Below are 24,191 nucleotides of genomic sequence, written 5' to 3'. Positions count from 1 at the left end.
GGGGTGTGTGTGTGTGTGTGGGAGGGGGGGTCAGTGTGTTCTTTAGAATGTGGAAGTGTGTGTTTAATATTTTAGTAGCCGCTTATTTCATCATCGTCATCGCGGTCGGCAAAGTTGATGAGGGCGAGGAAAAGCTTTCGCTATCAAATCTCCTTCGGCCCCCGCTGTGCCAACTTTTGAAAGTCAGAGCAAGTTAATGGTTTCTCTTCTGGAGCGCGCTCAGTCGTTTGTTTTCATCATCATTAGCCAGATGACGCCATACTCGCCCAGATAAACAAGGTGAGGCCAGGGCGTCCTTAAGCATTTTTTTTCCCACATCTTTTTCCACCCCTATTTAACCATTGGGGATCCCCCCAAATGTGGTGAATGTTATAAGTCCCAGGTACCCGAGCCATAAATGTCTTAAAGGGGCACTGCAATTTTTTGGGGGGGGAATTTTGCCTATGGTTCACAATCATTATGAGAGACAAGAACACATACCGTATTTTCCGGACTATAAGGCGCACTTAAATGCTTTTTTTCTCCCCTCAAAACTCGCCATCCATCCATCTTCTTCCGCTTATCCGAGGTCGAGTCGCGGGGGCAGCAGCCTAAGAAGAGAAGCCGAGACTTCCCTCTCCCCAGCCACTTCGTCCAGCTCCGGGGGGATCCCGAGGCGTCCCCACGCCAGCCGGGAGACATAGTCTTCCCAACGTGTCCTGGGTCTTCCCCGTGGCCTCCTACCGGTCGGACGTGCCCTAAACACCTCCCTGGGGAGGCGTTCGGGTGGCATCCTGACCAGATACCCGAACCACCTCATCTGGCGCCTCTCGATGTGGAGGAGCAGCGGCTTTACTTTGATCTCCTCCCGGATGACAGAACTTCTCACCCTATCTCTAAGGGAGAGCCCTGCCACCCGGCGGAGGAAACTTATTTCGGCCGCTTGTACCCGTGATCTTGTCCTTTCGGTCATAACCCAAAGCTCATGACCATAAGTGAGGATGAGAACGTAGATCGACCGGTAAATTGAGAGCTTTGCCTTCCGGCTCAGCTCCTTCTTCACCACAACGGATCGATACAGCGTCCGCATTACCGAAGACGCCGCACCGATCCGCCTGTGGATCTCACGATCCACTCTTCCCTCACTCGTGAACAAGACTCCGAGGTACTTGAACTCCTCCACTTGGGGCAAGATCTCCTCCCCAACCCGGAGATGGCACTCCACCCTTTTCCGGGCGAGAACCATGGACTCGGACTTGGAGGTGCTGATTCTGAAACTTGACAGTGCGCCTTATGTGTGCCTAATGTAAAGAATAAGTTTGGTTGTGCTTACCCACCTCGAAGCAATTTTATTTGGTACATGGTGTAATAAGTGTGACCAGTAGATGGCAGTCAAACATAAGAGATAAGTATAGGCTATACTATGATGACAATATGACTCAAGTAAACAACACCAACATTTTAAATGTTCCATTGAAAATTAAGAACATTACACACGGTGCTCGAAAATCTATCAACATGTTTTAGTATGACTTTGGTAAGCTATGAAGCCGCACCGCTTGATGGATTGTACTTTGCTTCAACATAGGAGTATTATTATGGTGTGTGTATAAGGTAAGACATTATCTGGCGTTTTGTTTCGCAATATTATGCAAAAGCAACTTTTCTTACCTTCTGGTACCTGCTGATCCGTATTTGGGATCTGCATAAATCCTGAAATATTGCGCACGTCTGCCGTTGTATTCCATAGTCTATAAACTTCTTCTTTTCCTCCATCTTCTTGTTATGGAACATTCATCCTCCGCTGTTGCCATTTCTAATATAAAGTAGTGTAAACCCAATATCTAAATTACATTTTAACCAGTGTGGGTGGCACTGGGAGCAGGTGGGTAAAGTGTCTTTCCCAAGGACACAACGGCAGTGACTAAGATGGCGGAAGCGGGGGATCGAACCTGGAACCCTCAAGTTGCTGGCACGGCCACTTTACCAACCGAGCTATACCGCTCCATGTAGCAGTATTGCCAAGTGCTAAACAAGATGTATTAACTATAAACAAAATAAAACAATCACTTACTGTACAATGTCTGCTCTCACTGGGATAAAGACTGATGGGATGTTTTATATCTTCCCGTTTAGATGAAGAATTATTCATAACCCTCACAAAGGGTTTCTTTCTCCAGGTCTAAGTTGGTTGTCAAATTTGACCAACTTCAGGGTTTATTTATTTATTCTGATATTTGGCAAATATAGACATTTCTGTAAATTACCACAGTTAATGATAAGGCTATTTTACATCTGTTGTCCCTGTACCGATGTCAACAATGGTCAAAATGGGCAATTCCTTCTACTGTGCAAGTTTGATGCATTATTTACATTCTCAAATTAACTTTCACCAACTCTGAAGCGATGCAGCAGCTCAATATGTCAATATAGCAGCATATGCTAGTTAACACTGTGATCAGTGCGCCGCTAAAAGTAGTTCCTCTGTCTTAGCGCTTATAATAACAAGATTGATAAATGGAGTATTGTTTGTGCTTACTCACATTAGCTGCTTTGTTAGCCACCTCTCACTTGCCGTATTTTACGACTTAGAATGCATAAAAGGAAAACGTGTGTTTTTGTCTTACATGGGGATTGTGAAGGATTGCCAAAAAGGTACGTTTCCCTTTAAGTATTAAAAGGGTTCATTTTCTGTTATCAGCCCAAATCATCTGCCTGCAGGACCGCCTTGTTCCAACATTAGCTCCTGTGAGAGATTACTTCATGACACGGCTGCGTCGTTTTATTTGATTTCTCCTGCTTTCATCAGTGCCTGTGCTAAAGCGGCAGCACTCGTGCACCCGGGCGATAAATCACATCTGACTTCAAGTGTGCGTGGGGTCACTTTCCGTCCTGCTGTTGTGTGCCACTCATCAAGGACAAGCACATGGATGCGTTGTACAAACCCCGTTTCCATATGAGTTGGGAAATTGTGTTAGATGTAAATATAAACGGAATACAATGATTTGCAAATAATTTTCAACCCATATTCAGTTGAATATGATACAAAGACAACATTTGATGTTCAAACTGATAAACATTTTTTTTTTGTGTGCAAATAATCATTAACTTTAGAATTTGATGCCAGCAACACGTGACAAAGAAGTTGGGAAAGGTGGCAATAAATACTGATAAAGTTGAGGAATGCTCATCAAACACTTATTTGGAACATCCCACAGATGAACAGGCAAATTGGGAACAGGTGGGTGCCATGATTGGGTATAAAAGTAGATTCCATGAAATGCTCAGTTATTCACAAACAAGGACGGGGCGAGGGTCACCACTTTGTCAACAAATGCGTGAGCAAATTGTTGAACAGTTTAAAAAAAACCTTTCTCAACCAGCTTTTGCAAGGAATTTAGGGATTTCACCATCTACGGTCCGTAATATCATCAAAGGGTTCAGAGAATCTGGAGAAATCACTGCACGAAAGCAGCTAAGCCCGTGACCTTCGATCCGTCAGGCTGTACTGCATCAACAAGCGACATCAGTGTGTAAAGGATATCACCACACGGGCTCAGGAACACTTCAGAAACCCACTGTCAGTAACTACAGTTGGTCGCTACATCTGTAAGTGCAAGTTAAAACTCTCCTATGCAAGGCGAAAACCGTTTATCAACAACACCCAGAAACGCCGTCGGCTTCGCTGGCCTGAGCTCATCTAAGATGGACTGATACAAAGTGGAAATGGTTTCTGTGGTCTGACGAGTCCACATTTCAAATTGTTTTTGGAAACTGTGGACGTCGTTTCCTCCGGACCAAAGAGGAAAAGAACCATTCGGATTGTTATAGGCGCAAAGTTGAAAAGCCAGCATCTGTGATGGTATGGGGGTGTATTAGTGCCCAAGACATGGGTAACTTACACATCTGTGAAGGCGCCATTAATGCTGAAAGGTACATACAGGTTTTGGAGCAACATATGTTGCCATCCAAGCAACGCTACCATGGACGCCCCTGCTTATTTCAGCAAGACAATGCCAAGCCACGTGTTACATCAACGTGGCTTCATAGTAAAAGAGTGCGGGTACTAGACTGGCCTGCCTGTAGTCCAGACCCGTCTCCATATGAAAATATGTGGCGCATTATGAAGCCTAAAATACCACAACGGAGACCCCCGGACTGTTGAACAACTTAAGCTGTACATCAAGCAAGAATGGGAAAGAATTCCACCTGAGAAGCTTCAAAAATGTGTCTCCTCAGTTCCCAAACGTTTACTGAGTGTTGTTAAAAGGAAAGGCCATGTAACACAGTGGTGAACATGCTCTTTCCCATCTACTTTGGCACGTGTTGCAGCCAAGAAATTCTAAGTTAATTATTATTTGCAAAAAAAAAAAAAAGTTTGCGTTTGAACATCAAATATGTTGTCTTTGTAGTGCATTCAATTGAATATGGGTTGAAAATGATTTGCAAATCGTTGTATTCCGTTTATATTTACATCTAACACAATTTCCCAACTCATATGGAAACGGGGTTTGTAGGCTTGAAATGTTGTCTGTGGTAAATGCTCAGCGGGCTGAAACAGCCCCTTCAGCGCCCGCTAATGTTTCTAGCAGCAGGGTCTTTCATGCACTGAGCGCTGAAGTGGCCATTTCATTGCTTTATTAGGTGAGCACCTTACGTAAGATGCTGGAGCACCAATGGCAAGGCAGAGGACCTGCGTGTGGAGACCTCTTGGCCAATAGCGAAGTAACTCCTAATTATTTCATTAGCAATGAAAAATAATGAAGTCGCCCTTTGGCTGACTTTCACAACGCGGGATTCAGGACGAAACCATTATTGATGTTTTTTCATGTTCTGATGAAGAATGTGCTGCGGAAATGCAGTAGTCTTCACTGGGGACCTCAAGATCCGATTACGATTCAATTATGAATCAATCATTTACGCATCTTCATTTATTATTTTGTATATATTATATAGTATTATTGTTAATGTTTAAAAGGCTTCTCCTTTGGCTGTTGACGTTTGCGGTATTTCGTCCTTTCGGGTGTGTATATATATGTGTGTTTGTTTGTATATGTGTGTGTATGTATATATGGGTATTAGTATATATGTATATATGCTTGTATATGTGTGTATGTATATGTATTTGTATATTTATGTGTGTCTTGTGTATATATGTATATGGATATACAGTATATGTATATTTGTATGTGTGTATATATGTGTATATAAATGTATGTATATGTGTATGTATTTATGCATATGTGTGAATATGTATGTATAAATGTGTATGCATGTATGTGTATACGTGCATGTGTATTTGTATACATTTATATATGTGTATTTGTCGAAATGTGTAATGTGTATTTGTGTGTGTGTGTATATATATATATATATATATATATATATATATATATATATATATATATATATATATATATATATATATATATATATATATATGAGTCTATTAGAATGCTAAAAAGTTAAAAAGTTCCAGGAGTTAATCAATTTAGTTTTTTGAAGAAGTTGGGTCGTGTTGGTGTTTTTTTTTTGTTTTTTTTTGCTGTTTTACTTATTTATATAAAAACAATGATAAGCTCTGAAATATGTGGAATTATTGTTTTTTTTAGCACTTTGCCTGTACTTGCTTTTAAATGAACTAAAGTTTAATAGTTATTTTTGTTTTGCTAACAGTCAAATAAGCAGCATAGTTGTAGGCTGTCAATAAATATTTTGGAATTAATTAGTCCTCTTTGTTGTTAGTAAGTACATACCTAAGAAAAAAAACTCAAGCTAACTTTAAAAATTGATGGCTGAATTTGTGTACGTTTTATAATCGGATTAGTCAAATAATCGTCAAGATAGTCGATTAGTCAAATAATCGTCAAGATAGTCGATTAGTCAAATAATCGCCAAGATAGTCGATTAGTCAAATAATCGTCAAGATAGTCGATTAGTCAAATAATCGTCAAGATAGTCGATTAGTCAAATAATCGTCAATATAGTCGATTAGTCAAATCGGCAAGATAGTCGATGAATAGTAAAAAAAAATCGTCAAGATACTCTAGTCAAATAATCGTCAAAATACTCAATGAATGGTCAAATAATCGTCAAGATAGTCGATTAGTCAGATAATCGTCAATATAGTCGATTAGTCAAATAATCGTCAAGATACTCAATGAATAATCAAATGTCAAGATAGTCGATGATTAGTCAAATAATCGTCAAGATAGTAGATGAATAGTCAAAAAAATCGTCAAGATACTCGATTAGTCAAATAATCGTCAAGATAGTCGACGATTAGTCAAATAATCGTCAAGATAGTCGATGAATAGTCAAGATACTCGATTAGTCAAATAATCGTCAAAATACTCAATGAATAGTCAAATAATCATCAAGATAGTCGATGATTATTCAAATAATCGTCAAGATAGTTGATCAGTCAAATAATTGTCAAGATAGTCGATTAGTCAAATAATCGTCAATATAGCCGATTAGTCAAATAATCGTCAAGATAGTCGATGATTATTCAAATAATCGTCAAGATAGTCGATGAATAGTCAAATAATTGTCAAGATACTCGATTAGTCAAATAACCGTCAAGATACTCAATGAATAATCAAATAATCGTCAAGATAGTCGATGAGTCAAATAATCGCCAAGATAGTCGATGATTAGTCAAATAATCGTCAAGATAGTCGATGAGTCAAATAACCGTCAATATAGTCGATGAGTCAAATCGTCAAGATAGTCGATGATTAGTCAAATAATCGTCAAGATAGTCGATGATTAGTCAACTAATCGTCAAGATAGTCGATGATTAGTCAAATAATCGTCAAGATACTCAATGAATAGCCAAATAATAGTCAAGATACTCTGAGTCAAATCGTCAAGATTGTCGATGATTCGTCAAATATTCGTCAAGATAGTCGATGAGTCAAATAATGGTCAAGATAGTCTGAGTCAAATAATCGTCAAGATAGTCGATGATTCGTTAAATATTCGTCAAGATAGTCGATGAGTCCAATAGTAGTCAAGATTGTCGATGAGTCAGTAATCGTCAAGATAGTCGATGAGTCAAATAATCGTCAAGATACTCAATGAATAGTCAAATAATCGTCAAGATAGTCGATGATTAGTCAAATAATCGTCAAGCTCGTCAAGGATTAGTCGAATAATCGTCAAGATACTCGATTAGTCAAATAGTCGATGATTAGTCAAATAATCGTCAAGATAGTCGATGATTAGTCAAATAATCGTCAAGATAGTCGATGATTAGTCAAATAATCGTCAAGATAGTCGATGATTAGTCAAATAATCGTCAGGATACTCGATGAATAGTCAAATAATTGTAAAGATAGTCGATGATTAGTCAAATAATTGTCAAGATAGTCGATGATTAGTCAAATAATCGTCAAGATAATCGATGATTAGTCAAATAATTGTAAAGATAGTCGATGATTAGTCAAATAATCATCAAGATAGTCGATGGCTTGTCGAGTATCAAAGTAGTCGTTAGTTGCAGCCTTAATCAAAATAAGGCACCGTTTGAATTTACGTGAATCTGTGCCCAGCAGTAATGACAAAATTGGGTCGGTGCCTAAAAAAAGTACCACACTCGGGAGGTGACTGTCGTTGGACCTGAAGGAGCGCCTGCTGGCTCTGCTCCAATCTTCCACACCAAACATGCCTTTTTGAACTTTTCTTCAACTGTTCCCACAAAGTTGGAAGCTCTCATAGGAAGAAGATTCTCCTACCCTGATTGTTAAGAATGGACTATAGGAAGTGTTTCATTCTGTGCTCGATTACGTCTCACGTTTGTGTCTGAATGTCCCCTCAGATGGCTGGGACAAATTCTCCCACCCGTACGCCAAGCGAGATTACGGCAAGTGGGAGCTGGTTCTTCCGGCCAGGCATGACGGCTCCCCTGCTGTGGATCACAACACCAAGCTCAAGGTAGGGACCTGCAGCATCTTCACGCCCTCAGCGGGGGGTCTCTAAGGCTGGCGCGGTGCCACGAGCGGCGAGGGGGATCATGGCGCGTGCACCACAGAGGCTTGTTTTCATTTCAGCTCCCGCAGGACGCCTGTTTGTTCCCGCGCACAACAAGGCCTGCTGTTGCCGGAGATGATTGGGTTTTAACTCCTGTGCAAAATGTGTCAAGGTTAAATGCAAAACACACGCCTCCTCCTGCTTTGCATTGTCCACAAGTGCCCAGGACGACAAATAATCCTCAAACGAGACGCCAGCCGTGGAGGGTGAAGTCATGGTGGTGCCACCTTGTGACCGGGTCATCACTGTTCAGTCCCTGTTAGCCAGCACTGCTCCTGAGGTTTACCAACGTACACTCAGCCCTGTAAATCTCACTCTCATCCGGGTCACGGCACCAATGTAACCCGTCTGGTTCAGTCCCTTTTTTTTCTGTTCCACCCGGGAATCGAACCTGGGTCGCCTAGCTACTGAGCTATCAAACCAATAGCCAGCACTGCTCCTGAGGTTTACCAACGTACACTCAGCCCTGTAAATCTCACTCTCATCCGGGTCACGGCACCAATGTAACCCGTCTGGTTCAGTCCCTTTTTTTTCTGTTCTACCCGGGAATCGAACCATCGGCATGAGAGACACGGGTGCTAGCTACTGAGCTATCAAACCAATAGCCAGCACTGCTTCTGAGGTTTACCAACGTACACTCACCCCTAAACTTCAATCAAGAAATACTTGAAAATATATACACTCCCCACTACCCCCCCACCCATCTCCCGAATTCGGAGGTCTCAAGGTTGGCAAGTATGGCTACAGAGCTATCAAATGGTAGGTTTGCCAACGTACACTCACCCCTAAACCTCAACCTCATCTGGGTCACGGCACAAAAGTAGCTTTTGTTTACTTTCTCTCGGCCGCGTTGTGCGTTTCCTCCTGCTCCGACCAGAGCGCGGACCCAGGTTGCCGGCTCTAGAGGCAAGCGTGCAGACTGTCGAGCTAAAAGCCCGAGTTGTCTACCTGAGAGCAAGCACTGTCCGGGAGCGTGGTGGTACAGACCTCCCGGACCTCGCTCCCGTTGTCAGCCGAGGTCCGTCCCACGACGACGAGAAGCAGATGCCTTCTTGTGCACTCCCTTGCTGCCCGTCAGCACCTGCCTCGTCACCACCTTTAAAACCAACTCCCTTCCAATGTGGAGCCGCTCGCCCTCCGTCCCATTTTGTTCCGCTGCCCAATTAGAGCCTTGCGGGAATTCTTGACGCGATCACACAAACACGTCGTACTTTTTTTTTTCTCCTCCCGACTTAACGCCAGCCTCTCAGCGGTGTGATTTTTCTTTAATGTGCCTCACGCCGGCCAATTTGTGTGAAGGACTACCTGAACGCCACTCCACTCACACAGCTCTCTCCCCCTAATCCCGCTTCTTCTGAGGAGGAAGCGAGCGGGCGACCCCCAGGAGACCTGGCGGTAATGAAAAGGAGGCTCGGGGCGACGGTCGTTACCGCACAGGAGGAGCCAGAATTAGCCGCGTTCTGCAGACGCACGCTGTGGTTAACGCTACAGAATCAATTGGTGGCTAAACATTTTTTATTACTTTTTCAAACATGCACTTCAGAGTAATATATTTTGTTACTTGACAAATGTTACCTGTTAGCATGCTAATGTTAGCACGCTGCCTTTTTTAACTAATTTAGTAGGTATACACCTCGGTGTCAAATATTTTGTTACTTGACAAATGCTACCTGTTAGCATGCTTATGTTAGTATGCTACCTTTTTTAGCTAATTTAGTAGGTATACACCTGTGTCAAATATTTTGTTGCTTGACAAATGCTACCTGTTAGCATGCTAATCAAATCAAATCAAATCAACTTTATTTATAAAGCACATTTAAATGTTATTATGCTGCTTTTTTTAAACTAATTTAGTAGGTATATACTTCAGCGTCAAATATTTTGTTACTTGACAAATGCTACCTGTTAGCATGCTACTTTTTTTTAGCTAATTTAGTAGGTATACACCTCGGTGTCAAATATTTTGTTACCTGACAAATGCTACCTGTTAGCATGCAAATGTTAGTATGCTACCTTTTTGTGTAACTAATTTAGGAGGTATACACCTCGGTGTCAAATATTTTGTTACTTGACAAATGCTACCTGTTAGCATGCTAATGTTAGTATGCTACCTTTTTTAGCTAATTTAGTAGGTATACACCTCAGCGTCAAATATTTTGTTACTTGACAAATGCTACCTGTTAGCATGCTACTTTTGTTAGCTAATTTAGTAGGTATACACTTCAGTGTCAAATATTTTGTTACTTGACAAATGCTACCTGTTAGTATGCTGCTTTTTTTAAGCTAATTTAGTAGGTATGCACTTCAGTGTCAAATATTTTGTTACTTGACAAATGCTACCTGTTAGCTTGCTAATGTTAATATAGATCATTTTTTAGCTAATTTAGTAGGTATACACCTCAGCGTCAAATATTTTGTTACTTGACAAATGCTACCTGTTAGCATGCTACTTTTTTAAGCTAATTTAGTAGGTATACACCTCGGTGTCAAATATTTTGTTACTTGACAAATGCTACCTGTTAGCATGCAAATGTTAGTATGCTACCTTTTTGTGTAACTAATTTAGTAGCTTTACACCTCGGTGTCAAATATTTTGTTACTTGACAAATGCTACCTGTTAGCATGCTAATGTTAATATGCTACCTTTTTTAGCTAATTTAGTAGGTATACACCTCAGCGTCAAATATTTTGTTACTTGACAAATGTTACCTGTTAGCATGCTACTTGTTTTAGCTAATTTAGTAGGTATACACTTCGGTGTCAAATATTTTGTTACTTGACAAATGCTACCTGATAGCATGCTACTTTTTTTTAGCTAATTTAGTAGGTATACACCTCGGTGTCAAATATTTTGTTGCTTGACAAATGCTACCTGTTATCATGCAAATGTTAGTATGCTACCTTTTTGTGTAACTAATTTAGTAGGTATACACCTCGGTGTCAAATATTTTGTTACTTGACAAATGCTACCTGTTAGCATGCTAATGTTAGTATGCCACCTTTTTTAGCTAATTTAGTAGGTATACACCTCACCGTCAAATATTTTGTTACTTGACAAATGCTACCTGTTAGCATGCTACTTTGTTTTAGCTAATTTAGTAGGTATACAATTTGGTGTCAAATATTTTGTTACTCGACAAATGCTACCTGTTAGCATGCTAATGTTAATATGCTACCATTTTTAGCTAATTTAGTAGGTATACACCTCGGTGTCAAATATTTTGTTACTTGACAAATGTTACCTGTTAGCATGCTACTTGTTTTAGCTAATTTAGTAGGTATACACTTCGGTGTCAAATATTTTGTTACTTGACAAATGCTACCTGATAGCATGCTACTTTTTTTTAGCTAATTTAGTAGGTATACACCTCGGTGTCAAATATTTTGTTGCTTGACAAATGCTACCTGTTATCATGCAAATGTTAGTATGCTACCTTTTTGTGTAACTAATTTAGTAGGTATACACCTCGGTGTCAAATATTTTGTTACTTGACAAATGCTACCTGTTAGCATGCTAATGTTAGTATGCCACCTTTTTTAGCTAATTTAGTAGGTATACACCTCACCGTCAAATATTTTGTTACTTGACAAATGCTACCTGTTAGCATGCTACTTTGTTTTAGCTAATTTAGTAGGTATACAATTTGGTGTCAAATATTTTGTTACTCGACAAATGCTACCTGTTAGCATGCTAATGTTAATATGCTACATTTTTAGCTAATTTAGTAGGTATACACCTCGGTGTCAAATATTTTGTTACTTGACAAATGCTACCTGTTAGCATGCTTATGTTAGTATGCTACCTTTTTTAGCTAATTTAGTAGGTATACACTTCAGTGTCAAATATTTTGTTACTTGACAAATGCTACCTGTTAGCTTGCTAATGTTAATATAGATCCTTTTTTAGCTAATTTAGTAGGTATACACCTCAGCGTCAAATATTTTGTTACTTGACAAATGCTACCTGTTAGCATGCTACTTTTTTTTAGCTAATTTAGTAGGTATACACCTCGGTGTCAAATATTTTGTTACCTGACAAATGCTACCTGTTAGCATGCAAATGTTAGTTTGCTACCTTTTTGTGTAACTAATTTAGTAGGTATACACCTCGATGTCAAATATTTTGTTACTTGACAAATGCTACCTGTTAGGATGCTAATGTTAGTATGCTACCTTTTTTTAGCTAATTTAGTAGGTATACACCTCAGCGTCAAATATTTTGTTACTTGACAAATGCTACCTGATAGCATGCTACTTTTTTTTTAGCTAATTTAGTAGGTATACACCTCGGTGTCAAATATTTTGTTACCTGACAAATGCTACCTGTGAGCATGCTAATGTTAGTATGCTACCTTTTTTAGCTAATTTAGTAGGTATACACCTCGGTGTCAAATATTTTGTTACCTGACAAATGCTACCTGTGAGCATGCTAATGTTAGTATGCTACCTTTTTTAGCTAATTTAGTAGGTATACACCTCACCGTCAAATATTTTCTTACTTAACAAATGCTACCTGTTAGCATGCTAATGTTAGTATGCTACCTTTTTTTTTTAGTAGGTATACTACAGAGCCCCTAAAAGGACATGCGGGAATTCGATTTTTTTATTATTTTATTTTATTTTATTTTATTTTTTTAGACCTGTATCTCGTGCGCAAGAGAAACTATATTGTGCGCACGAGAAAGTTTTTATAAAATTATTTTTAAAAAAAATGTTTTTTTTTTTTTTTTTTAGACATGTATCTCGTGCGAGAAAGTTTCTCGTGCGCACGAGTTTCTTTTTATGAAATTATAAAATATAAAAAAAAATATATAATTTAAAAAAAATAAATTATAATTTAGTAGGTATACACCTCAGCGTCAAATATTTTGTCTCTTGACAATTGCTACCTGTTAGCATGCTAAAGTTAGCATGCTACCTTTTTTATTTTTTTTAGCTATTTTAGTAGGTATACACTTAAGTACTTAAGTACTTTGTGCATGCAAAGCATTTTTTTTAAATTAATTTTTCAGATTTACAGTTTGGAGTAATATTTTGGTACTTGACAAAAAATTTTTTTATCGAGAGCCGTATCATTAGTCCAGAATCTGGACTAACGGTTAGGAGCCGGTACCAAAGAATACCGGTACACGGTATACATCCCTAGTCCTGAATAAGTTAACCAACCTGCTTCAGTCGCACACAGGATTCTCACAGGAATGAGGCACTCATTAATCCAGACCCACTGTATCCAACCTGAAGCAGTTTTTCGTGTCCTACCACTGCTTCTGAACTAGTGTTTGGATTGTGTCATCTTGTACCAGGTGGTGGTCCACACCAAGGCAGGGGAACGTCTCTATAGGATTTCACCGTGGGCCAAATATGTGACCAAGGAGAACAAATGTGTCATCTACGACTGGATCCACTGGGACCCCCCACACCCGTACATTGTAAGGTTTGGACTTCCACCTTGTCTGATTTGGAACAAAAAGTAGAAAAGTTAGCATAGATTTTATTTATATATATATATATATATATGTGTGTGTGTGTGTGTGTGTGTGTGTGTGTGTATATATATATGTATATATATTTGTGTGTATATATATATATATATATATATATTTGTATATATATATATATATATATATATATATATATGTATATATATTTGTATATATATGTGTGTGTATATATATATACATCTTTTGACCAAGTTATTATTTTAAGTAAGTAAATTAAATAGACACAGTTAAAAAAGTCACTATTTTGCAAGGTTTGTGTTTATGCTTCACTGATAATATTATAGTTTTAGCGTTTTATGTTTCAATAACTAAGATTTTATGTATACTTGAAAAATAGCTCACGATAACTTGGCAATGAATGGAACATGCAAATATTGAGATTAATTTCATCTTGCCCACCTTCCAAATGAACATTGTTTTGCATGATTTTATCTTGAAAGGAAACAAAAAGGCCCACAAAGGTCCCAAGGGTAATCTCAGGATGATAATCTCAGCTAAAACTCGTTAGTGAGTCATAAATGAGGAAACAGTTGAACACAGCTTCTAACAATATTAATAAGGAGTTGTTTTTTACAGTCAAGCGCTGTCACGTATTGAAATGAAGGCTTCAAAATTAGATTATGACCGATTTTCGGCACTGATTTTTGGCATTTTGACGTTTATCGGTATCTGCCTTTTTCTTTCTTATACACAACAATAACAAAACAACTGTTACTTACCTGTCAAAACTTCCAATTCTTCCCAGGTAGTCCAGTTTTTGTCCTTCTTTCCTGGCGTATTCTCGGTTCCACTTAGTTTGTTTGAGCCACTGCAGCGATCAAGCCTCCGTCCGCAACACTCGCAGTGTGGGCTCATTAAAATGAGCGCCACGAGTTTCATGATCCGTCATTCCATCAAATAACGTGACAGAGATGGATGGACATGAAGACGACAGCTAAGATGTCTCTGACAAAAATGCAAACTTTGTGCTATGAGAATTATGAGATTATTATTTAAGTAAAGAAGCGCAGGCAGACACGCTCACATTCTCATACTTTGTTACACCCAGAAAGAAATGTCAGCCGTCTTGAAAAATGTCTCAACTATAATCTACATGGAAGATCCCAGAATTGTTTTTATTTGAATGTTCACAATATTTCATGAGGAAACCTTACAATGTGTTAAATCCATAAAGTGTCATAAAATTGTATAACATTGAGTAGATGAGTTACTGTGATGTAGAGAAATGCATTATTATTATTATTATTATTAATAAAATTATATTTTGACCAATTTTCCCAGGAGATTAGCTGTATTTTGTGATGCAAATGTTGATGCTTCACTTAGACACATGTTATAGAGGTGTTTGATGTTTTTTGATGATAAAAACACATTAGCATAAAACATGTCAGTACTGGTACCGCCTTTCCTAAAAAATATGTTTAAAAAAACAACTTAAAAGTTCTTATCCAGATGTTTACTGACATAATATTCATGTTTAAATAACTTTTACTGCAAGTCAATATCTCCTTCAAATATCTCTTATTGGTCTCCTTATCCTAAATTTTCCGAACTATAAACCATATTTCCAGGTTATAGAGCACACCGATATATAAGCCACACCCACTCAATTTTAGAAGAAAATAAAAATGTTCCACTTTGTGAACTGAGGCATTTACACATAAATATTTAGGAAATGTTTATTTACACACCTTAATTGTTTCCAAACGGTGTCTGTAACACGGCAGTAAAACGGCTGATCAAACAAAACAGAAGGGGGTAGCGTGGGGGGGGGGTATATTGTAGCGTCCCGGAAGAGTTAGTGCTGCAAGGGGTTCTGGGTATTTGTTCTGTTGTGTTTATGTTGTGTTACGGTGCGGATGTTTTCACAAAATGTGTTTGTCATTCTTGTTTGGTGTGGGTTCACAGTGTGGCACATATTTGTAACAGTGTTAAAATTGTTTATACGGCCACCCTCAGTGTGACCTGTATGGCTGTTGACCAAGTATACGATGCATTCACTTGTGTGTGTGTGTGTGTGATTGGGCCTTTAAGGTTTATTGGCGCTCTGTACTTCTCCCTACGTCCGTGTACACAGCGGTGTTTTAAGAAGTCATACATTTTACTTTTTAAAACAGATACAGATAATTTTCGATATTACATTTTAAAAGATTTATCGGCCGATAATATCGGCAGTCCGATGTTATCGGACATCTCTACTTTAGATTTTAGTAGACAAGATTTACTGTCATTTTAGTCGATCAAAACTAAATCAATTTAGAAGACTAAAACTAAAAGACTATGATTAAAGCTAAATTAAAAACTGCTGTCAAAATGAACACTGTTGATGATAATTTAGACGAACATTTCTAGTCAGCAAAATTAACATCGCAACTACAAATATACATGAAAACACTCCTACAGACATCACACATGGGACGGTCTAGTACGTAAGAATTGTTTTAGTTATATTGTAAAACTTACAAACGTTGCTTAGGGTGATGAGTGAAGAATCCATACGAGTAGACATGCGATAGACTGCTAGAAAACAGAACGGCACCTGTATTTCCGGTTCAAAGCTTTAAACGGGCGGTAAATGAACTTGTCCAAAAAATGGCGCCATAGCACAAACAATAACACTTTTTGAGTGTCTTTGCGGGTTTTTAATGAAAACTTTTTGCATTATGGCCGTCAGGGGGAAAAAATCCATAAATTAGCCGCACCGTTTTATAAGCCACATGGTTCAAAGCATAGGAAAAAAGTAGCGGCTTATAATCGGGGAATTTACGGTAATCGGTATCGGCCCTGAAAAAAACCTAGCATCTAAACCTTGGCATCTAATTCTATTTTTGTTTCTTTTGTATTTTGATCACTGCAAGGTGTGAATGTTTAAAAAAAAAATCCTAACAAATATTTGTTTTAGTTATATTGTAAAACTTACAAACATTGCTAGAGTGATGAGTGAAGAATCCATACGAGTATACATGCTATATAGACTGCTAGAAAACAGAACGGCACTTGTACTTTGATCGCTGCAAGGTGTGAATGTTTAAAAAAAATCCTAACAAATATTTGTTAGAACTTACAAACGTTGCTTGGAGTGATGAATAAGGAATCCAATACGAGTAGTAACGCTACGGACGGCTCGAAGACAGAACCCAGCTGCACCTGCAGTAAATGAACTCGTCCAAAAGATGGCGCCATAGCACAAACAATAACACTCCATTTCAGTGTTTTTTTCGTGTTTTTAATGACATTTTGGCCTTCAGGGAAAAAAACCCAATAAATTAGCCGCTCCGTTTTATAAGCCACATGGTTCAAAGCGTAGGAAATGAGTTTATAATCAGAATTTACGGTAATCTGTATCATAAAAAAAACATATCAGTGGATCTCTCGTCCAAATCCTGCGAGGTGCATTGTTGTGTTCTTGCCAAACAATGGAGGTGATTCATACAGCAGCAACAGCCTTTGTGCTTCTTTTTTTCTTCTTTTTGCCCACTTCTGCTCCCGTCTCCAGCAAATCCACCCGCGCCCCATGAAACCCACGCGGCTGAGGATCTACGAGGCGCACGTGGGCATCGCGTCTCCCGAGGGCAAGATCGCCTCGTACAGCAACTTCCGCGACAACATGCTGCCCCGTATCAAAGACCTGGGTAAGGCACTTCCATGGCTACTTTGCTACTCTTTGTCTCTGTGGGCTTTAGTAAAAGTCCGGCTCCACGTAGACCCAACCCACAGGAGGACTTTCTGTCGTACAAGTTCACCGTTTTCTATTCATGCCTCGCTGCTGGTGAAAAAGTTTCCCACAGTCACGTCTGAACTGAAAAGTCATTCATCAACGTTTTCCCCTCATGGCCGTCTGGAAGGTGTCCATAATGTCGCTGGCAGATTGAATGAAAGCACGAAAGAAAGTGTTTTGTTTGGCTAAATGATAAGCAGGATTGTTTTATTTTTTTATTTTTTAGCTTTCATGCAATTTTGTCTTTAAGGAGCAGTTTGAACATTCCTTACAAAATTACAACAGACCGGGTTTTCTTCTGCTGCCGACTGCATACAAATTATTATTATTAATAATAATAATAATAATATTATTTTTATAATTATAAATAATAGTATCATATCGGGCGATATAGCTCGGTTGGTAGAGTGGCCGTGCCAGCAACTTGAGGGTTCTAGGTTCGATCCCCGCACCCGCCATCCTAGTCATTGCCGTTGTGTTCTTGGGCAAGACACTTTACCCACCTGCTGCCAGTGCCACCCACACTGGTTTAATTGTAACTTAGATATTGGGTTTCACTATGTAAAGCGCTTTGAGTCACTAGAGATAAAGCGCTATATAAATATAATTCTCTCTTCTCTCTATTATTATTATACATAATAGTAATATTATAAATAATATTAATACAAATAATACAAATAAAATACAATAAATAACAATAATAATATTTTTATAAATAATAATATTATAAATAAATGATATTATCTTTATTAAAATTATTAGTTATAATAATATGAACATTATTATTATTTATAATATTAATATTATTAAGAAATAATATTATTGTTATTTACTGTAATGTATTATAAATAATCGTATTATTAAATAATAATATTCTACCATCCTTGTCACGTCCGCTGTGTCCTTGGGCAAGACACTTCACCCCTTGCTCATTTATTTATTCTTATAAATAATAATATTCTTATAAATAATAATATTATTTATAATAATAGTGTCAGTATTGTTATGTATAATATTAGCTTCACGGTGGCAGAGGGGTTAGTGCATCTGCCTCACAATACGAAGGTCCTGAGTAGTCTTGGGTTCAATCCCGGGCTCGGGATCTTTCTGTGTGGAGTTTGCATGTCCTCCCCGTGACTGCGTGGGTTCCCTCCGGGTACTCCGGCTTCCTCCCACTTCCAAAGACATGCACCTGGGGATAAGTTGATTGGCAACACTAAATTGGCCCTAGTGTGTGGATGTGAGTGTGAATGTTGTCTGTCTATCTGTGTTGGCCCTGCGATGAGGTGGCGACTTGTCCAGGGTGTACCCCGCCTTCCGCCCGATTGTAGCTGAGATAGGCTCCAGCGCCCCCCGCGACCCCAAAGGGAATAAGCGGTAGAAAATGGATGGATGGATGGATGGAATACTATTATTTATAATAATCATAATGATGATATTATTATCATTGTTATTTATTATAATAATAATATTATTATTATTATTCCAGTGCACAGATATGACCAGGAGCCATCTGATAAATGCTTTTCCCCAAGCTCGTGACCGTCAGGCGGCTGTCAAACAATCGACCAGCCAATCGGATGCGACTGGAAGCCAAAAAAAAAAAGCGCCATTTAATCCCTTTTTAGCCCCCCAAAAATGTGTAGTTTGAATTAAATTCAAGGTGAACCTTCTCTCACACAGTAACCTTAGAATGACTTTTCCTAACCATGTTGGGCTGCCCAAAAAACTAAAAACGATTCTCAGCCGTTGTCCGGATTGGTTCCACTTGTACACTTTCCCACCACTAGTGGCAGTAATGACAATCTCAAACAAACAGAAGAAGTCTGCAACTCAAATCATAAAGAAGTTTAAGTGCAAAAATAAAAATTTTAGGTATTCCAGTTGTAATTAATTGACACATTTAAAAAGTAATTACATTTATTTTGCACCATTTGAGCCTCCGTAGTCCTCAGGTGAGATGGGTGGCAATGCAATCAATAATTAATTAAATAACTAATTAAAAATTGAAATAATTAAATGATTAAAAACTAAATGTAACAAACTACAATAAATAAATTAATAACACGTTTGACAAATACATATTTAATTCCATCCATCCATCTATTTTCTTCCAATTATAATTAAATGACACATTTAAAGTTTAATTAAATTTTGTCCCATTTGTGCCAGTGTATTCCTCAGGAGAGATGGGTGGCAATTAGAGATGTCCAATAATATCGGCCTGCCGATATTATCGGCCGATAAATGCGTTAAAATGTAATATCGGAAATTATCGGTATGGTTTTTTTTTTATTATCGGTATCAGGTTTTTTTTATTTTTATTTTTTTTGATAAATTAAATCAACATAAAAAACACAAGATACACTTACAATTAGTGCACCAACCCAAAAAGCCTCCCTCCCCCATTTACACTCATTCACACAAAATGGTTGTTTCTTTCTGTTATTAATATTGTGGTTCCTACATTATATATCAATATATATCATTACAGTCTGCAAGGGATACAGTCCGTAAGCACACATGATTGTGCGTGCTGCTGGTCCACTAATAGTACTAACCTTTAACACTTAATTTTACTCAATTTCATTAATTACTAGGTTCTATGTAACTGTTTTTATATTGTTTTACTTTCTTTTTTATTCAAGAAAATGTTTTTAATTTATTTATCTTAATTTTTTTTAAAGTACCTTATCTTCACCATACCTGGTTGTCCAAATTAGGCATAATAATGTGATAATTCCACGACTGTATATATCGGTTAATATCGGTATCGGTTGATATCGGTATCGGTAATTAAAGAGTTGGACAATATCGGAATATCGGATATCGGCAAAAAGCCATTATCGGACATCCCTAGTGGCAATGCAATCAATAATTAATTAAATAACTAATTAAATATTGAAACAATTAAATGATTGAAAAAATGTAAAATCTTACATTGAATAAATTAATGACATGTTTGACAAATAAGTATTTAATTCCAAATTTAATAAATTTTCACATTTAAAGATTAATAACACTTTGTCCCATTTTGAGCCTCTATATTCCTCAGGAGAGATGGTTGGCAATGCAATCAATAATTCATTGTATTATTAATTAAATAATTAAATGATTGAATGAATGTAAAATTTTACATTAAATAAATTAATTACACATTTAACAAATAAGTATTTAATTCCAATTATAATTAATTGACACATTTAAAGATTAATTAACAACATTTTGTCCCATTTGAGCCTGTGTATTCCTCAGAAGAAATGGGTGACAATGCAATCAATAATTAATTTAATTTTTATTTAGATAATTAGATGCAATACATTTTAAAATCTACATTAAATAAATTAATCACATGTTTGACAAAATTATTCAATTCCAATTATAATTAATTGACACATTTAAAGATTAATTAAAACAACTTTGTCCCATTTGAGCCAGTGTATTCCTCAGGAAAGATGGGTGGCAATGCAATCAATAATTAATCAAATGACTAATTAAATATTGAAATAATTAAAGGATTGAATAAATGAAAAATTTTACATTAAATAAATTAATGTCATGTTTAACAAATAGGTATTTAATTCCAATTATAATTATTTGACACATTTAAAGATTTACATTTTGTCCCATGTGAGCCTCTGTATTATATTATTTAGACATATTCTTATACATGGGTGGAAGTCTCCAAGTCACCTGCTGCCTCACCGGTATAGGCGTAGGTGTATGTGACCTGCTGACACCAATAGCTGATATCTCGCAGCAGACACGGCTCGTCTTTAGCACGCGCGCTTAAAAGACGGGAGAAGGCGGTCCGGGTCAAACACAATCCCCAGACGGCCATACAAGAAACATTCTGTCTTTGTTCCGGAGAGTTACGAAAAGCATTTCTAATGTGTGCAGGTTACAACTGTATTCAGATGATGGCCGTCATGGAGCACGCCTACTACGCCAGCTTTGGCTACCAGGTCACCAGCTTCTTTGCCGCTTCCAGGTACGTGTTTTGAAAGTTTGTGCACAATAGCTACATACAAGTCAAAACTCTTTTTACATCCTTTGGTTTTTGCACCCAAAGTCCTCCTGTTTCCAGCAAATTGTCCACTTAATTTGGAAACCATAACCAAAATGACAATTTATCAATCTAATCCAGGGGTCAGCAACCCAAAATGTTGAAAGAGCCATATTGTACCAAAAATACCCCCCCAAAAAATTAACGCCTTATATTACTGTTATAATGAAGACAACACTTGATGTAAGTGTGACTCTAATAACACAAAGCTGCCACGCAGGCTGTTTTTTTTAAAACTGATATTGGTCAAAATATAATAATGAATCAAAATGAATGTTATGAATTATTGACATTTTTAAGGCTCCAATTACTTCACATCAGATACTGCATATTTTGTGTTTTCCTATAATAAAACAAAGTTTTCTTTGACGAAAAGGGCAGAAAAAACAAACAATAAAAACGTATAATCTACAGATAAATCGGAAGTTGATATAGAGATTTAAGGATTACAAGTAAGGGAAAAAAAATAAATTATAATATTTTTTACCTTTTTTTGAGTGGGGCCCTTTTCGATCCCCAATAATTTTAGTGGGATTTTGTTTTACCTTTCATTTTAATCATGAATCCAAATCAATATTATGAAGTATAGACATACTTAGGGTTCCAAATATTAAAATTAATATAATATAGGACAGGGGTCGGTAACCTTTTTGGCTGAGAGGGCAATGAAAGCCAAATATTTTAAAATGTATTTCCGTGAGAGCCATATAATATTCTTTAACTCTGAATACAACTAAATGCGTGCATTTTTAAGTAAGACCAACATTTTTAGAGTATAATAAGTCTCTTTTTCTTTTTAATAACATTGTTATTCTGAAGGTAACCAATAATAAATAAAATACTTCTTACCATAAATGCTGCATGGTTTTTCAGATGGCTTTGTAATCTGGTTGATACATGGTTATTTTTAACACTGTGATGACCAGCGGAATTATTCATTACTTATCGTGTTAAGCAATGTCAGCTAGGATTTATCCGAGAGCCAGTTGCAGTCATCAAAAGAGCCACATCTGGCTCTAGAGCCATAGGTTCCCTACCCCTGATATAGGATAATCAATGATTTCACTTTGAAATATTTTTTGGGGAAAATATTGCATATTGTGTGTATTTGCCATAATAAAACCATGTTTTCTTTGACAGAAAGCGCATAAAACAAACAAAAAAACTAAGAAATAATAAAAACTTATGATTGATAGATCTGAAGTTGATCAAAAGATTTAGTAATTAAAAAAATATATATATGTAAGACCTATTTTTAACAACTTTTAGATCCCTGAAACTAAAACTGTCATTGGTAAAAAAATAAATAAATAAAATAATCAGTCAAAATCAATGTTATGAATTATTTCACATCAAATATTCCACTTTGAAGTATTTTTGGGGGATATTTGGCATATTTTGTGTGTTTGCCATAATAAAACAAAGTTTTCTTTGCCAAAAAGGGCAGGAAAAACAAATAAAATAAATACAAATAATAAAATAATAAAAGACCTATTTTTAATACTTTTTTTGAGTGGGGCCATTTAGGATCCCTGAGAATTTTCTGTCATTGCTCAAAATAACAAATCAAAATCAATGTTTTTATGTATTATTTACCTTTTTAATGCTCCAATTACTGTACATCAAATATTCCACTTTAAAATATATTTTGGGGAAATTATTACATCTTTTTTGTTTTTGCCATATTAAAACAGTTTTCTTTGAAAAGAATGACATAAAACAAACAAACAAAAAAAAAAGATATACTTCATAAACTTAATAATGAATCAAAATCAATGTAATGAATTATTGACCTACTTAATACTGCACATATTTTAATAATATAACACAAAATAATCAAATATTCCACATTAAAAAATTTGTTTGGGGGGGGGGTTGCATATTCTGTGTTTTCGCCAATAAAAACAGGGATGTTAACAAAAAAGGAATAAAATATAAGACAAAACAAAACGTGATATACCTGAAAATAAATAAAGTAATAATACTTTCTTGAAATGACTTATTTTTACTTTTTTATGACTGAGACCTTTTGAGGGGAGCCCTAAAGGTTAAAAAAAAATGGATATATTGTGCTGGATATGACCATGAACAATATCAAAATGGCCCCCGCATGCTTATAGTTTTCCAGTGGAAAAAGTTTGGACACCCCCGTCATAAATCATACAGAGTAATATTCCTCCAAGACAACAAACTCCATCTGGCCGTCAATCAGCCAATCAAACGTCGTCGTCACACGACAGACTGGAGTTCTGCCGCTCGGCCTGGCAGTGACGAGCGCCAAGACAAAAACGCGGCGGGCAATTTCCTCGCGGCGTCCCGATGAAGGTTAGCGCTTCCGACCCCGCCGGTAATCTCTCTGTAAACACATTTCCAGTTAATCCAGAGAGTGGCGGGACTGTCCGATAAAGGTGGACTCGTCGGAGTGTTTATCTTCTGTCAGAGATCCACCCCTCCCCCGCCCGTCTTCCCTTCGGCGTGCAGCCCGAGTGTAAGCTATATGGTGTAATTTCACCCATGATTGATCGCTCAGTGTCATTTAAAACCTCGACGCTCCAATACCGGGAAGCGGCTCGAGCTGGCGTGCTGAAGGCGATGCTCGGCGAGGAAGCTGATGCGGCGATAGCGGGGGAGAAGGGACCGCGCCGTTATTGGAAAACATCAGGAGTTTGGTCAAAGATATGCAAGTCTGCATGTATACATACATTTGTGCATACATACATATGTGCATATATACATACATACTGTACATACATAGGTATATACAGTACATATGTGCATACATACATGCAGATGTACATACATGCATTTATACATGTTTACATACACATGTGCATACATACATATGTACATACATGCATTTATACATATGTACATACATATGTGCATACATACA

The 24,191-nt window shown here is 37.3% G+C and overlaps 1 protein-coding gene across 2 annotated transcripts in view; it reads left to right on the top strand.

Annotated features, from left to right (window-relative positions):
- The window catches only part of gbe1b (glucan (1,4-alpha-), branching enzyme 1b), a 179,738-nt gene that overhangs the window by 30,800 nt on the left and 124,747 nt on the right, over positions 1 to 24,191 (top strand). For both annotated transcript variants that reach the window (XM_061972401.2, XM_061972402.2), the window contains exons 3-6: positions 7,802 to 7,917; positions 13,317 to 13,442; positions 17,011 to 17,146; positions 21,133 to 21,223. In XM_061972401.2, coding sequence (XP_061828385.1) covers positions 7,802 to 7,917; positions 13,317 to 13,442; positions 17,011 to 17,146; positions 21,133 to 21,223 — 469 coding nt within the window. The remainder of the gene's footprint in view (positions 1 to 7,801; positions 7,918 to 13,316; positions 13,443 to 17,010; positions 17,147 to 21,132; positions 21,224 to 24,191) is intronic.

The sequence above is a fragment of the Nerophis lumbriciformis genome, linkage group LG17, assembly GCF_033978685.3.
Source record: "Nerophis lumbriciformis linkage group LG17, RoL_Nlum_v2.1, whole genome shotgun sequence".
In the NCBI taxonomy this organism is placed as follows: Eukaryota; Metazoa; Chordata; class Actinopteri; order Syngnathiformes; family Syngnathidae; genus Nerophis; species Nerophis lumbriciformis.
Note: the sequence above shows the minus strand (reverse complement) of the source record. Positions and strands in the feature narration are given on the sequence as shown.